Source organism: Desmodus rotundus, chromosome 4 (assembly GCF_022682495.2).
Source record: "Desmodus rotundus isolate HL8 chromosome 4, HLdesRot8A.1, whole genome shotgun sequence".
NCBI classification, from domain to species: Eukaryota; Metazoa; Chordata; class Mammalia; order Chiroptera; family Phyllostomidae; genus Desmodus; species Desmodus rotundus.
Genome location: NC_071390.1, coordinates 180,169,275 through 180,184,861, shown reverse-complemented (window position 1 = coordinate 180,184,861; position 15,587 = coordinate 180,169,275). Strand labels below are relative to the sequence as shown.

Here is a 15,587-nt window from a genome sequence, read left to right as displayed (position 1 = left end):
TAAAAGTAGGGGCAGAGGGAGCAGTTACGGTTTAGTCTCTTTAAATGAAATGTCTTGGTTTCTACACTGGCCGCTTCATCCTTGATTCTGTTGTCCCCTGGGTGCGGCTGATGAGGGGCCCTGACCTGCCCCAGGTCAGCTGCTGCTCCTTGTCCCCACCACCGCCCTGGCCTGCAGTGTGACGCGTGTGCAGACAGCACACGGGTTTCTTTCTAGGTGACTGACTGGAAGTGGGTCCAGTTACTAAGTGTGACACTCGCCACAAGCAATTAGAAAATGGAAGTTTTAACTGGTACCGTTTATGATAGCGTCAGGAAACACCAGAACCCAGGCAGGCAGGGAAAACGTGCAAGACTCCTCCACTGGGACCTAGGAACCGCTGGCGTAAGAAGTCACAGGAGCCTGAGCCCGCAGAGGGGCGCCCCGTCTGTGGCCAGGAGACTTGGTGCTGCGAAGACGCCAGTTCTCCCCCGAGTTGGCGGGTGGTTAAATGAATCCAGTGCAGTCTAGTCACAGCCCTAGCGGGGGGTGTGTGAGTGTGGGCACGCGTGTGTGAGAAAACTCACACACGTGAGCCAGTAGCGAAGTAGGTGGGAGCCTGGAGCAGGCAGAAGAGGCCCCAGTGGGTGGCGCGTGTGTGGAAAAGCGCGAGAGGGGCCCTCGTTTCCATGTGCGCTGCACGTAAACAGGAGGAGGCCCGTCTCCCCCGTCCTGATTGAGCTGCTGCCGGGGGTGCGGGGTGCGGTGGGCGCTTAGGCTGGCTGCAGGTGTTCTGGAAGCTTGCAATGCTAGCCTTCTGGGCGGGAGCGCAGCTTTGGGGTCAGGACCCCCGTGTCTTTGGGAAGTTTTGCCACCTACCCACTTGGATGTAGCAAGTTCCCTCCCTTTGGAGCAGAACTGCTGTGGGATCCCTGGGGCCCCGGATGAAGCTGTGCTGTTCTGGAGCACAGGGTGCCGGGTGTCCTCGTCACGACCCCCACGGGCGTTGCAGGGGGACTCGCCAGAGAGTGAGCAGGGCCCCGTGGTCTGTTTTGCGACGCTGCTGCCTCTAGGTGAGTCTCTGCTACACGTACCAAACCAAGGACTGCCTGTGCCTGGTGCTCACCATCATGAACGGAGGGGACTTGAAGTTCCACATCTGCAACCTGGGCAGCCCCGGCTTCGCCGAGCCCAGGGCCATTTTCTATGCGGCGGAGCTGTGCTGCGGCCTGGGGGACCTGCAGCGCCAGAGGATCGTGTACAGGTGCGCGCCCCGCCCCGGGCGGGGGTCAGCGTGGGGGGCCCTGGCAGCACTTCCTAGGGGCGGGGAGCACGCACCCTGCACACTGTAGCCGTCAGAGTGGGCCTTGGTCTTCCTTTCCGTCCCCCTCGATCTCTAGGGAGGAGTTTTTAGTTGGTAAGTTGATCAAACTCGGGCAGTGCTACTGGGCACCAGAAGAACCTGTTTTTGAGATTCTGAGACGTTGACAGTTCTGCTAAGGGCTGCAGACTCTTTTCCAATGAAATAGCATACAGTGAAATGTCCTAAAATTATATTTGTTTTAATATCTTTACACCTTGGAACTTATAAAGGGAAGTCCATTGACTTGCTGGTTAGAACTAGTTTGGCGGGGGCCGTGTGTGGTTTGAGGGAACGCTGCCCTGCCCGTCCTGCAGGTGCCCGAGCCCCGGGCTGTGGCTGTTCTGCACCACGCCCTGAGTGGGCGACACCTCTCGGCTCACCTGCCGACCTCCTGCGCTGGCCCCTCCTGGGCCCTGCTGGCCTCTCCCTGTTTCCTAAAACCCCAAGGGGCCCGGGTATCCCTCGGTCCCATCATCCCCTCCCAGTTGGCCACCAAACTGCTCCGGGATCATTCCCTGGTCACTCCTCGTTTTCTATGGTCACTGGCCAGGCCTGCCCTCTGTGGGTCAGTTTGTAGCACAGGCCTAAGCTGGCCCCCCTCCTGGAGCTTTGCCCAGTCCCTGCTCCACCAGCAAGCAGGAGCACAAGGCCTGTTCTGGGGTGGGATCAGTGGTGGCTGGGTCAGCCCCGCGTGGGACCCGAGCCCTGCTGCTCCCCAGGGTTCCCTCTGCTCTCGTAGTTTGCACCTAGTGGCAGCTCCCAGAACCACTCCGCATCCTCACACTGTTTCCCGCTCCATGCCTGGGTTCCTGTGTGGGGCCTTTCTTCACTGCCTGCCCCAGGCTCCTGCTCACGCAAGCGTGTCCTCCTTTGACCACATGGGGGCGCACTCCCCCCCTGCACCTGCAGAGCACTGTCCCCACCAGGGCCACCACGCCGGACAGAGCCAGCCTGGAGCCTTCCAGAGGCTTTGTTCACTTCCGTCCCTACTCTGATGGACTTCGGCTTTTTCTTGTCTCCCACATTCCAGAGACAAGGTAGAAATCTGTGTCTCTCTCTTTTTCTTGTCTTTCCTTAATTTTTTGGTAATAACTACAAAGAAAGTGGATTGGTCTTGGCGACAGTTAGCCCTGATTCCCAGGGCGGCTGTTCCCAGTCTCTAACCGCAGAGTTCACCCTATGCCTCACCCCTTCGCTCCCTTCCCTTTGGTCATTAGCTACAAGGGCAGAGCTAAAGACCCAAAGGCTCCTCCTCCTCAAGCATCCATGACTGTCAGTTGAGAGCGAGGCCCTTCCTTCCCCAGGACGCTCCCTGAGGCAGCAGGAAGCCTGCGTGGCTGGGCCAGTCAGTCCCACCAGCGGGGCTTGGTTGCCGCCTGGCGGTGACAGACCCGCCAGGCCTGCCGCCGCCGCTGACTGTGCTGCAGCCGGCCCTGCTACTGCGCACGTCCTCTCAGTTTTGCACTCTCTGGCACAGCTGTGCAGGGACGGCAGAACACTGTCCTGTAGAAGCTCTCAACACAAAGCTTCGAGCTTGGGGACATTTGTGATTGTCAGGCTGTCCTCTTCCCTTTTGTCATCTCCCAGCCACCCTGGCCTTTGAACTCTCGGAGGTCCTCAGCGGGCGTGCAGGGCACCTGCCTTGGGGTGGCAGCCAGTTCCTCTCCAGTCAGCGCCTCTTCTGCCGGATCACAAGGGCTCCCTCTGCCCCTGTCGCTCCCAGTTCGCGCAGCTACCCGAGAGGGAGCCTTGCAGTATCAGCTCTCCTCCCTGGGACGTGGCTCCCGCCCCACGCGCTGGCACCAGCTGAGGAAGCTGGCCACACTGAGGCCCCATCCCTTAAGGGCCCAAATTAGAAGTCTGTTGAGGGCCAGCTACCGCGTGTGGCCATGTGGCTGGTGGGGCCCTGCTTCGAGCGAAGGGGATTGCTGCCCTGGGGGTCCTCTGGAGACAGAGGCGCCGGTCTGCAGGGAGAGGGGGGACGAGCCTGTGGGAGCCCCGAGGCATTTTCCTCCAGAGGACATTACAGCTGGTTAGTTACGCCCCACTCGCTCTGGGTGTCGGGACGTGTGTCTCCCTCAGCCTTCCGCAGCCAGCTCCCACGGGCCCTCAGGCTCAGGAGGTGGGCCAGCTCGCTGGGGGTGGGGGGGTCGGGGGCTGGACCAAGTCCCTCCCCTGCATCCCCCTGTCTACAACACCTGCCACCAGGGGGTGCCCCTCAGTGCCTCTTAGGGGTGACTGATGGCTTTCAGCCTTTCATGGTGTATCCCCTCTGCCCTTGAATCGAAGGACCCGTTAAATTGCTGCTTGCGTTCCTCAAAGGAGAGGTTTTGTGTCCTCTTTCTTATGTTCAGAGATGGTCACTAGACAACCACTGCCAGAGCAGAGCGGCACGCTGTTACTGCCGCAGGACGGGTGGCGGTAGGGTTGCAGGAGTTTGTCACGCCCTGGGCGCCTCTCCCTGTAACCGCCGTGTCTGAAGCAGCCAATGCCAAAAGCGAGCGAGTGAAAAAGAGTGACCGTGTGCAGAGAGAACCCTGAGAGAAGAAGCGTATCATGCTTTTCACTGGAGAGCCATTTCTTTGTCTAAGGAGCCAGCCTTCCAGCTCGCACCAAACCACGGTGATGGGAGGCGTGCACACGCTCCTCTGGAGTCCAGCCAAGGGCTCTTGCTCTTGAGCCCCTCCATGGCCCGTCCACTGCCTGCTCAGTATGCAGAAGTCTGAAAGGAAGCTGTGGCCTCTGGGGTTTTGAATGTCTTTTAAAAATTAACTTGGGAACACAGTCTTCAGATGAACTGAAAGCTTCTCTTCCGGCCGGGCATGCACTCCGCCGGCACACTAACCCGTTTTTGTTAAGTAGCACTCGGGGCTTCGTGTGGGAGTTTCTGCAGCCCGACCCGCAGCTCAGGGACACAGTGTTCTTCTGCATCCTTTGGCCTCTCGGAGAACCGTGCATTTTAGTTCCTATTGTCTTGAGAGTGTCCTTTTTTGTAAATTACCAGAATTATTTTTGATAACAGTGTGCTATATGTTTGCAGGTGGATGTGGCAAAAAGACTGAAAATCTTTTTCTTTAATGTTTCCCACTACCTTTGGTCAGGGTTTTATTCAACGTTAGCTGTCCAGAGTGACTTGACCTTTACGGAATGGTCCGATTTAAGTTCACAGGCTTCTTTTCTCCGCAGCGGGTGTCCTGGTAGCTGCGGCCTTCTTCGCACCTAGGGCTGCTTCTGCTGCCAACGCCAACGCCTCCTTCCTTTCCCTGCCCACTCCAGGCTTCTGCCTGGGTCCCTCCTCTCATCTGCTCTGGCTCCTCACTGCTGCTACTTTACCCACCGGAGCTCGTGGTTCAGGCCTGGCGGAGAACGGAGTTCCGGGGCATGGCCTTTGTGTGTGGTTTGGCTTCAACCTGACTCTCAGGGTTTTCAGTGGGTTCTTCTTCAGGGATCTTCTTGTGTGGCCCCTGGACGGCTCTGTGGACGTCTGGGCTCTTCCAGGTCCTGCTTGGGGTTGCGCTGAGCAATGGGAGGCTGTCGTTACTGTTGCGGGGGAGGTGGCTTTGTGCCGGCACCCCGCAGACCGTCTGACCCTTCCGGGCATAGGGCGGACGTGGCGCGCGTGCCCACCAGGAACAGGCTTCACATTGTTCGGTTTGCTACGTGGGGCAGGTGATTCCAGGGCTGTCCGCGAAGGCCTCGATGATGACTTTGGCCTCGTTCTAGCTGGATGTGAGGGCGGTTTCTCATTGTGCCTTTGCCAGTTCTCATTCGCTGAGAGGCATGCACCTTCTTGATGCCATTCTGGGCCTTAAGTTTCTTAAGAAGCAAAACAGCCCTCTTGGTTTTGGCCTTCAGCTTTACCTTTAACCAGCAAAGGAAGTTCAGAACGTCCTCAGTTCGATGACCGTGGCGTGGAGAGAAGACCACAGCCCTTGCTGCCTGCTGGCTGCCGCTGGAAAAGGAAGACTGAAAACCTTATGGAGTTGGCCTCTAAAATGTTTCCAGTTTCTCTGCTGTAGAAAACAGCGCGGAACTTCCTCAAAAAATTAAGAATAGACCAACCACATGCCCCAGCAGTTCCACTTCTGGGTCTTCATCTGAAGGGTACGTCCCAGGCTCTGGAAGGGCTATCCGCACTCCCACGTGCAGGGCAGCATTGTGCACAATAGCTGCGCCGTGGGACAGCCTCAGCGTCCGCCAGCTTGGGTGAATGGGCCGAGACGGCGTGGTGTGTGCGTGCAGCGGAATGTGGCGCAGCCTTGAGAACAAAGGGCGTCCTGCCGATTGCAACCATGTGGGTGGACACAGAGAGCGTCATGTTGAGTGAAATAAGTCACAGGCAGAAAGACAAAGACTGCATGGCATCACTTGTCTGTGGAATCTCAAAAAAAAATCAGATTCCCAGTCAGGGCACATGCCTGGGTTGCAGGCCAGGTCCCCAGTAGGGGGCGCGTGAGAGGCAACCACACATTGATGTTTCTCCCTCTCTTTCTCCTTCCCTTCCCCTGTCCCTAAAAATAAATAAAACATTTTTAAAAACTAAAAATGAAAACAATCAAACTAGCAACCATGTAGAAGCAGAGTTGCTGGGGGGGGCGGGGGGGGCAGGGGGGAGGCCGGGGAAGGGCACAGCCCCCCCCCTACGGTGAGCACGATGAGGACAGACATGGGGACGGTGGCCCACGCTGTGTGATGGAGGTTTGCTCAGTGAGGAGAGCTTTCGTGTCTTCACCAAAAACAAACAAAGAAACGAGAAAACTAGCTGATGGGTGTGTTCATTAAGCACATGCAGAGAATCTTTTCACCGTTTTAAGGAAAAAAGTTTTCAATTTCATTGTATTTTCTAGCAGTTAAGGAAACAATAGAAAAATGCACGACAGCTAACACGCGGGTGAGGGGCTGGAGAAGCCCATGCTGGCTTTTCGCCAGCAACGCTGTCCATCGCGTGCGGGAATGGTCACCTTCCACACTAGCTCAGCGCCCACGCGGGTGAGTCAGTCACCTTCACAGGGGAGCTCACGCTGGGCGGATGGGAAGTCTGCCGTGTTTCTGTCTCTCTGCGCGTGTGGCGGGGACCATGCAGGGTGTGGTCTCCGGGGTCTGGCCTCCGCTCACTAGCGTAGTGCTGTGAGGTTCGTTCCTGCCCTAGCTTTATCGGCGCCTCGCTCCTTTTCACGGCGGAGTGGCAGCCCAGCGTCGGCTCGGAGCACGCCGTGTGCGTCTGCTTGCCAGGGGACAGGCCCGGGGTTCTCTCCGCCGTGGGGCTGTCACGTCAGTGCTACTCGCACGCTTGTGTGTGAGTTCTTGTCGGCGCACGTCTGCAGGGCTCTCGGGGAGACGCCCGTAAGATGCAGTTTTGGGTCATAGGGGACATTTATCTTATCTTTTCAAGAAAATTCCAGACTGCCTTCCACAGTGGCTGCATTTGACATTTCCTCTAGGGTTCGCCCTCCTCCTCCTCCTCCACTTGCCACCTGACTTTTTGACTAGCCCTCCACTGGGGCACAGTGACACCGCAGAGTGGCTTTGGTCGGCATCTCCCCGCGACTGATGGTATCAAGCGCTTTTTTGTGTGTTTCCTGACCATTCTTGTACGTTCTGTGGTAAAGTGTCTATTCAAATACTTCGCTCATTTTAAATTTGGGCCATTTGCCTTCTTCAGTTGAAAGAATTCTTCATGTATTCTGGCTACAAGTCCTTAACCAGATATAAAATTTGCATGTATTTTCTCACAGTCCGTGGCTTGTCTTTTTATTTTCTGAATAGTCTCTTTAGAATGTACAAAAGCTTTTCACTCTAATGAAGTCCAATTTATAAGTTTTCTCTTATCAATCACATTTTGGTGGCATGGCTAAGAAATCTATGTCCCACCCAACAGCATGAAGGTTTTGTCCAATGTTTTCTTCTAAGAGTCTCATAGTTTTACTTTTAGGTTAAAATCCATCTTCTGCCCTGGCTGGAGCAGCTCAGTGGATTGAGGTCTGGCCTGAGAACCAAAAGGGTCGCTGGTTGGATTCCTGACCAGGGCGCATGCCTGGGTTGCGGGCCAGGTCCCCACAGGGGGCGCACGAGAGGCAACTGATGTTTCTCTCCCTCTCCTTCTCCGTCCCTTCTCTCTCTAAAAATAAATAAAGTCTTTAAAAAATAAAGTGTATGTTGAGTAAATTTTTAGTGTAGTGTGGGTGGGTTAAGAGTCTGTGTCACAGCCCCCTTTGCTGAAAACACTTGCGGTTCCTCCCTGACCTGCCTTGGCACCCCTGTGAGAAACCACCTGGCTACACATGGGGGGCTTGGTCATGAACTCTGTTCTGTTCCGTTCGTCTGTCTGCCCTCCTGCCAATAACACACTGTCTTGATTGCTGTAGCTCTGTAGTAAGTTTTGAAATCGGAAAGTGCGAAGCCTCTAACTTTGGTCATTTTGAAGGTGATTTTGGCTATTCTGGGTCCTTGCTTAGCATTTCCTTGTAAGCGTGAAGATCAGCTTGTCAGTTTTTGAAACAAAAATTTTTTGCCTGTGAAGGTTTGCAATGAATCTATAGATCGATTTGGGAATAATGGACGTCTTAGCCATACCGAATCTTCTGATCTATGAATACTGATATCTTTCCACTTATTTAGATGTTCTTTAACTTCTTTCAGCAATGTTTTGTAGTTTTCAATGTGTAAGTCTTGTGCTTTTTTGTTACGTTTATTCTTCCATGTTTTATTCTACTTCCAATGCAGTTATTTCCCTAATTTCAGTTTTGGACTGTTTACTCCGAGTCTGCAGAGGTGCAATCTGCTCCAGCAGAGTGGCCCGTGTCCTCTCGGAACTCGGCCCTTGGCTTTAGAAGTCCGGGTGTGAACTCCCTGGGGTTTCTGCACTCACAAACGCGGGCCATGGGTGTGAAGACAACAGGCTCACGTCTGTTTTTCTCCCCCCCCCACCCCCCGGAACCCCACTACTTCTCTTGGTGCTTCAGAGAGGGAGATTACGGCCAGATAAACAGACTCATGTCCGACCCCTGGGCGCCCACTCAGCACTGAACGTCTTCAGTGAGCTCTGCGTCTGTGCAGAGAGGTCCCTCTTACGCTGTGGTCAGGTGAACATTGTCTGTGGGCTCCTTGTCCTTCCGTGTGACGACTGGGGACTGGGGACAGCACGAAGGGCTCCTCGCTTGATCCACAAAGTGTGGTTGTGTTATCTGCCGTTGCCGTGGCTCAAAGTGCAGAGACTTCCGGTCATTTCCATGGGCTGCTAATGGATTGTGGTATTGACTTCCTTTTTGTTTTTTAAAAATATTTAATTAATTTATTTTTTAGAGAGGGCAAAGGAAGGAGAAAAGGAAGGAGAAAAAGACAGAGGGAAACATCAGTGTGTGGTTGCCTCTCACACGCCCCCACTGGGGACCTGGCCCACAACCCAGGCACGTGCCCTGACTGGGAATCAAACCAGCGACCCTTTGGTTTGCAGGCCGGCGCTCAGTCCACTGAGCCGCACCAGCCAGGGCTCATGGTGTTGACTTCTAAGTAACTGAGCTCTGCTGTCACTTTTCCCTTTGCAGAGACTTAAAGCCTGAGAACGTCCTGCTCGATGATCGTGGTGAGTGCGCCTGCCTGGCCCGACGCACGGACTCCGTTGCGAGGGACTCGGGCACAGAAAGTGAATGCGGACCCAGCGGTCAGTGCGGTCAGAGGCGACAGCAGAGACAAATGGGCGCACGGCCTTCTGAACACAGAAGCTGGGGGCACGGTCTCTGCCCGCGCCAAACACGCAGCCCTCAGTGCTGGGGTTTAGAGGAGCCGCGCCAGTCGGGGCGCTGCTGGGTGTGCACAAATGGCCGCATACGCCCTCGCGGCAGGGGAGTTTTCGGAGGGGATGTTTTGGCTGTGAGAAGTGTGGCCACCTAGTAGAGAGCACGAGGCAAGGCCTACAGGACTCCGACAGGAGAGGGCAGGGCTGACACCAGAACCCTGAAGGCGCACATGGGGCTTGGTCAGTGCCCAGGCACCCCCGTGTGCCTGCTGAGTGCTCTGGTGCCCGTTTAGGTGTGAAGCAGCCCCGTGAGGAGTGGAAAGAAGCCTTGTGTATGGGAGGTGATGGAGGCCAGAGTCCAGAAGCACAGTGGTGCCTTGGTCCTCGCTGTTAATTTGTTCCGGAACTTGTGACGAGTGCCGAAACCCACGAGTACTGTACGACGAAGCGTTTTCTCTGGTGGGGCGGTGTCGGACCCACACGTGTTCTGGCAGGGGCGACCAGTCCCGAGGAAGCACTGAGCGCTGAGACATTTTTTTCTGGTCAAAGTGAGATGAGTGCAGGGCTTGACGGACTCTGAAGCTGACGGGCACCAAGTGTGACTGTATCTTGCCAGGTTGTGCCCACAGCTTCTGGCTCCTAGCCCGTGGTTCACTCCTTTCTGTCCTCTTTTTCTTCTTCCAACCCCAACCCAACCCCAGTCCTGACCCCAACCCCTGAGCTCACTCTTTGTGCTGTGCTGCTGGCCAGCACGGGGAGAACGGCTTTGGAAAAGGGGGATGTCTGCTGTGTGCAGAGAGAGGGGAGCGATCGCTGACAGCGGCACGTTGTGAATTGGAAAACAGTAAGGTGCTGAGCAGGCGCAGGACGCTGCCTCTTTTGGGAAGAAGGGGAGACAGCGCTGTACATCTGCACGGCTGGTCTGCACGTAAGGAGGGGGGCCACGGAGACCCCGAGACCCGGAGACCCGGAGACCCGTGAGGGAGAGAGCAGCACAAGGGAGCGCTCCCCGCTGATCGCATCCGTGCTGGGGCAGGTCTGTACCTAATTCACTCTGCAAGCAGACTCACAGGAAGCGGCGTTCCTGGGTACCGCTGCTGCTGTTACTGCCCTTCACACACTGCTCACCGACCAGAAATGAGAGAAAAGGAGGACAAAGCCTCGTTTGCTTTTCTTGACTTAAGGAGACTTTTAATCTTTTATTCCTCTTTTCCTACTATTTTAATTTAAAAAATTTCCTTCAGTTTCTATGACTTAAAAAAATGCAGTTGATTTTGGGATTTTTACTATCAAGCAATGAAGATTCCTAAGAAGCACTTTCCCCCAAGAAGCCATGGGAGACAGAGTGACATGATTCTCTGCAAATGCGTCTCCGTTTTCCTTCTGGACACCTTGTTATCCTGTGTTTTGTCCGTGAGGCGGAACTGAACTTTGTGGTGGCCCTCGGTGAGGAAAGCCGGCTGTTTGCTCTGCGTCGCGAGGCACGTCCGCCCCGTGGCCCTCCTGAACGTCTCGGTGCTCTTCTGCAAACATACAAACTAAGGAAGCCTTGGCTTGTGCGATTCATCTGGTGGTATTGATAACAAAGAAAACTCTCCTGCTTATATTTTCTATAGCAGAGGCCTCCGTTTTATGAAATAGAGATATTCCTAAAAAGTGGGATAAATAGTTCTTATAAAAACCATTAGCATTTTTAAAAAAGATTTTATTTACTTTTAGAGAGAGGAGAAAGGAGGGAGAATAAGAGGGAGAGAAACTGCAATATGCGAGAGAAGCATTGATTGGTTGCTTCTCACGCGCCCCCTACAGGGGACCTGCCCCAGAACCCAGGCATGTGTCCTGACTGGGAATCAAACCTGTGACCCTTCGGTTCGCAGGCCGGTGCTCAATCCACTGAGCCACACCAGCCAGGGCAAAAAGAAAATTTTTAATCCTCACCAAAGGATACGTTTATTGAGTTGAGAGAGAGAGAGAGAGGGAGAAAAAGAGAGAAACACCACTGTGGGGGAGAAGTATCGATTGGTTGCCTCTCACATGCGCCCCGACCGGAGAGGTGCCCAAACACCTTCTGGTGTCTGGGGACAACGCTCCAACCCACTGAGCCGCCCGGCCAGGGCAGGGTGTCTCTCTCGTGGTGCTCAGGCTGCCTGGTAGTGTGGTCAGCCAATCTGTCCGCCATACAGTCCCCGCCAGCCGTTCAGGTTAATGGCCTGAGGGTCGGTCAGTGTGGGGGGCCCTCACCCCACTGGGGCGTGTGATGACGTGCTACTTCCCTCCTTCCTTTGGCGCTTACTTGTTGGGATTCATCCATAGAAAAGAACTTTGCCTCATCAGCACTTGTTCACTTGTTTTTCAGGAAAACCCGGTGAAGTACTTGAATATGACTTCCCTTTATCCTCACTTCTCAGCGTACAGGGTTGGTTCTCTATCATTCTCGAAGGTCTCGCTGCGATTGGGTGGGTCATAGCGCTGACCTGTTTCAGTCCGTTGAAGTCGTTCTTTCTGGTGTTCAGATCGTCCCCCCTTTGGCCCGTGGGTGTCCAGTAGACTTTGAGACCTTCTGTGCTTGCTGCTACGGTGATGTGCAGGGCCCCCTTGCGTGTGTGCCGAGGCCTGGAGCCGACCGTTCCTCCAGAGGCGCCGGCCTTTCGGGTGGGAAGCGGCGTTGTGAGCGCAGTCTGGCCGCCGAGGTGCCTGCCGCTGCTGTGAGTCGATGTTCCTAGGCCTTTGCCGTGGACAGAGAAGACGTGTTTTATCTTTTCTTTTGTAAGAGAATATACATCGTGGGTTCATATCGACATTCCCAGTTTTTATTTAACGTCTTCATTTCACTTTCGCATTTTTCTCCTAACGCTAATGAAAATATTGGCATTGGCATACATTAATGATACTTTGCTTTTAAAATATGTGACAGAGGTCACTCTCCCACACTGAGCGGAGACCCCCCGGGTCCCCGGCCCGGCTGCCTGGCATGGAGTCACAGAAGCGGGGTGCTAGGTGGAAGGACAGATCCACACGCAGTCCCACCAAACTCCTCCCGAGGGCGCTGTGCGGGTTCGCACCCTCCAGCAGGGACGGGTTGGCCTGCTTCCACGCGTCCTACCCACAGGCCCTGTTCTCAAATTTGGAGTTTCTGTCAGTTTGTCAGTAGGTTTACCATTCACTTCTCAGTTTCAAAATCACTTTTTAAAAGGAAAATGAGACAAAGGAACTTAAAATTTCACAACGTGTGTGTGCTCTGCTTAAAGATGAAGTACATAAAACTGCGTTGTCCAGGGAACCCTGTGTGAAAGGAGGAAGCCGAGATGCGCTAGCAAGTGGCAGGGCTGGGACTCAACCCCAGGCCGTGTGGCCCCAGAGTCTGCTCTAACCCTTCAGCTCTCCGGCCTCCAGCGACGGGCATGTGCTCAGGGCGTGATGGGTTTGCGGTGCCGCGCAGCCCGAGTCCAAGGTCCATTTTCCTGTCTCGAGCATAATGGAGACCAAGAACTATTTCAGTGCCTTGGAGGGCAGTCGGCTGGTGGTCTGTGGTGGAGGGGCTTCTGCACCAATGACCAGGCATCAGGCCACTTTCCTGCCGTGAGTGGAACTGAATGCACTGGGTGGTGTTTCAGTAAGTGCGGGAACGGTGCATGTGATTTTGGGTTTCAGTATGTCAGCGTGGGGACTGCTGTCATTTCCGTCCCAGTTTGTAGATGTTCCTCCCCATCTTGTGTTGTGTAATGTGTTTGCACACTCGCAGGACACATCCGGATTTCTGATCTTGGGTTAGCATTGGAGGTCCCGGAAGGGGAGACGGTTCGCGGAAGAGTTGGCACGGTCGGCTACATGGGTACGTAGAAGACCCCTTCAGCGGCCCTTCCGCTTTCTGTCTAGGTGCCCGGGTCCTCAGAACCCAGAGAAATTCAAATGCAAACGCACCTGGAGTCACTCCTACCTGAGGCACAGGTGTGGCATTTGAAGTCCTGCCTGGCCACATGGGAGTGCGGCAAGGTCCTCCCATCTGCTCCCCTCCTAGGTGGGCCTGAGGCCTGTGGACGTCTCTCGGCTCTGTGAAGGCAGGGTTGGGACTGGGCGAGCCTCCTCACTCTGCCGCTGCCACCCCCGTGCACGCCGACCTCGCAGACCCCTCATGAACTTGTGTTCCCCGCTTATTCCAAAGCCTCGGGTCAGCTCCGGCGGAGTGACCTCACAGATCTGGCTGGGAAGCCAGCCTGACTCCAGGGTGGCCTCCCACAGCCGTCCACATAACCCTCTGTTTCTGCTGTCATCTGCCGCTGGGGGCTTGCCTATGCTGGGGATGGAGGCCATTGCCCCGGCGCCTGGGGCTGCGGGTCTGTGTGCCTGGAGGGAGCTCCCTTCCCAAGTCGATGCTCTGAGGGGTTTCGGTGCATGTTCAGGAACGGCAGAGTTCCTGGTGCCGGCTGTCGTGACACCTAACTCACACCCCGCGAAGCCAGCAGTCGGAAGTGCGCCGTCCCGTGGATTCCAGAATATTCATGGCAGTATGCCACCACCACCGCCACCCCATTCCAGGACATTTTTGTCATCTTAAATGAGAGAACCGCCGTGCCCGTCAGCAGTCGCTCCCTGTTCGTCACCTCCCACCCCCAGCCCTGCAGCCACTAATCTGCTTCCTGTCCCTGAACACTCGGCAAGCGGCCTGTTCCACAGAAACGCAGCTGCACAGTGCTCAGCCTTTGTGTCTGGCTCTTCCGCTGAGCATTGTTTCTGGGCTCGTCCACGCTACAGCAAACAGTAAAACCATAGCGTGTTGTTTGGAATTGATTACAAGAAAACTGAAAACTAAAATTTAACTTAAATTTCCTGTATTTGTTATGTAGCTCCTGAAGTTATCGATAATGAACACTATACATTTAGTCCTGACTGGTGGGGACTTGGCTGTCTGATATATGAAATGATTCAGGGACATTCTCCATTCAGAAAATTCAAAGAGAAAGTCCAGCGGGAGGAGGTGGAGCGGCGTGTGAAGAAGGACACCGAGGAGTATTCTGAGAAGTTTTCGGAGCACGCCAAGTCCATCTGCAGCATGGTGGGTCAGGCTCCGGGCGGGTGGGGAGTTGAGCTTCTCAGGGGCTCGGGACAGGCCACCAGCAGCCCTGCCTGTGCGTCCGGACTCCACGCCGCTGGGGCTCCCTCTCAAGGCAGACAGGGCCATAGGGGCGGGTCCGGACGTCATCCAGGAGAAGGAAGTAATTGGGTTTCTGATGAGGCAGAGCAAAGCGGAGTGGAGTCCGTGGTTTGTCTGCCTTCTCGAGAGGCTGCGGGGGGTGGGGTGGGGGGAGCAGCACCAAGGCTGCACCCCTCTCGTCAGAGCGCAGCTGGGCCTGGTGCCACTGACCAGTTTCCCATGAAACTGGATGTAACGCGGAATCTTCAGCGGGCTTTGGAGCAGCGAGGTTTTGCTCTCGCCCTTGTTTCTTTTCCTGTTAGCTGACTGCCAGGGACTGTCCTATCGTCGCCCTGACCCGGCCTGCCGTGTGCCTGCCTGTGTTCCATGGGTCAGGGGCCCGGCAAGGCCATGTGTCGAGGCGGGGAGACGAGCCCCCTGAGGCGCAGTCAGGCTTGCCCCCACATGCCCTTGGGCTGCACAGGAGCCCCTTTTGTTCACCCAGGGTCCACGGCTGCGCAGGCACAGAGGGGTGGAAGGAGACCTTTTTGTCACTTCAGCCGGTACTCAGGTGCTCTGCACACATTTCCTCATTTGTTTCCATGTGCGAGGATTTGTGAGCATCGCCTGTGGGACTGTCCCAGGCACAGGGGACACAGCAGTGAGCAGAGCTGGCAAGGACCCCATTCCCTAGGGCTTGCTCTGCTGCAGGGGTGGTGGGTGCTGACAGGATGGGGTGCGGACTGCTGGGCACTGGAGGGAAGGGAGAGGCTCGGAGGGGAAGTGCTGGGAAGAGACTGCGAGGACGGGTGGAGGGAAACCAGCCAGGGCTTTGAAGACGCTCCGGGCCGGGGGGTGAGGGGGCGGTCAGCACAGCTGGGTGAGAAGCCAGAGTCCAGCTTAACAGGGAGGTGGCGCACACAGGGTTTCACGCGGGGTGTCCCAGCCGTGCAGGGAGGGGAGAAGGGTGGGGTGCCCAGAGAGAGTGTGCTGGGGCTGCGTGGCGGCGCTTGTGTGGTAGGAGCTCGTGACTGCTCTCCAGTGGCTTCCGTCCCCAGAGGTCATCGGGGTGCAGGGAGCTGTTGGAGGTGTGAAGGGAGCTGAGGGCGACCCTGGGGGCATCAAAGGCCAGGCAGAGGTCAGTGGCCCCCGCTGTGTGTCACGCTCCTGTCATGGGGGCCATAGCTTGTCGGCATCAGGGTTCCATCTTGCCATGGTAGCAACAGTGGGGAACACGCAGAGAGGGAGCTGTTTGAAATGAGGCAGAGAAGGGCTCGCTTGTCACCAAGAGTGAAGGTGTGACCCACGGAGAGAGTGGCTGGGTCAGGACGGAGGGCCAGGTCCCTGGTAGGCGCACCTGCTACTCAAGAGTGTCAGCG

At 55.7% G+C, this 15,587-nt stretch overlaps 1 protein-coding gene across 1 annotated transcript in view; it reads left to right on the top strand.

The window, feature by feature from the left end:
- GRK4 (G protein-coupled receptor kinase 4) overlaps window positions 1–15,587 on the top strand; it is a gene marked incomplete at its 5' end in the record, with an annotated part of 47,021 nt that overhangs the window by 25,120 nt on the left and 6,314 nt on the right. Inside the window, 7 exons of the mRNA XM_053923491.2 lie at window positions 1,053–1,243; window positions 8,887–8,924; window positions 11,434–11,493; window positions 11,571–11,782; window positions 12,456–12,690; window positions 12,820–12,909; window positions 13,922–14,130. Of these exons, the coding sequence (XP_053779466.2) occupies window positions 1,053–1,243; window positions 8,887–8,924; window positions 11,434–11,493; window positions 11,571–11,782; window positions 12,456–12,690; window positions 12,820–12,909; window positions 13,922–14,130 (1,035 nt within the window). The remainder of the gene's footprint in view (window positions 1–1,052; window positions 1,244–8,886; window positions 8,925–11,433; window positions 11,494–11,570; window positions 11,783–12,455; window positions 12,691–12,819; window positions 12,910–13,921; window positions 14,131–15,587) is intronic.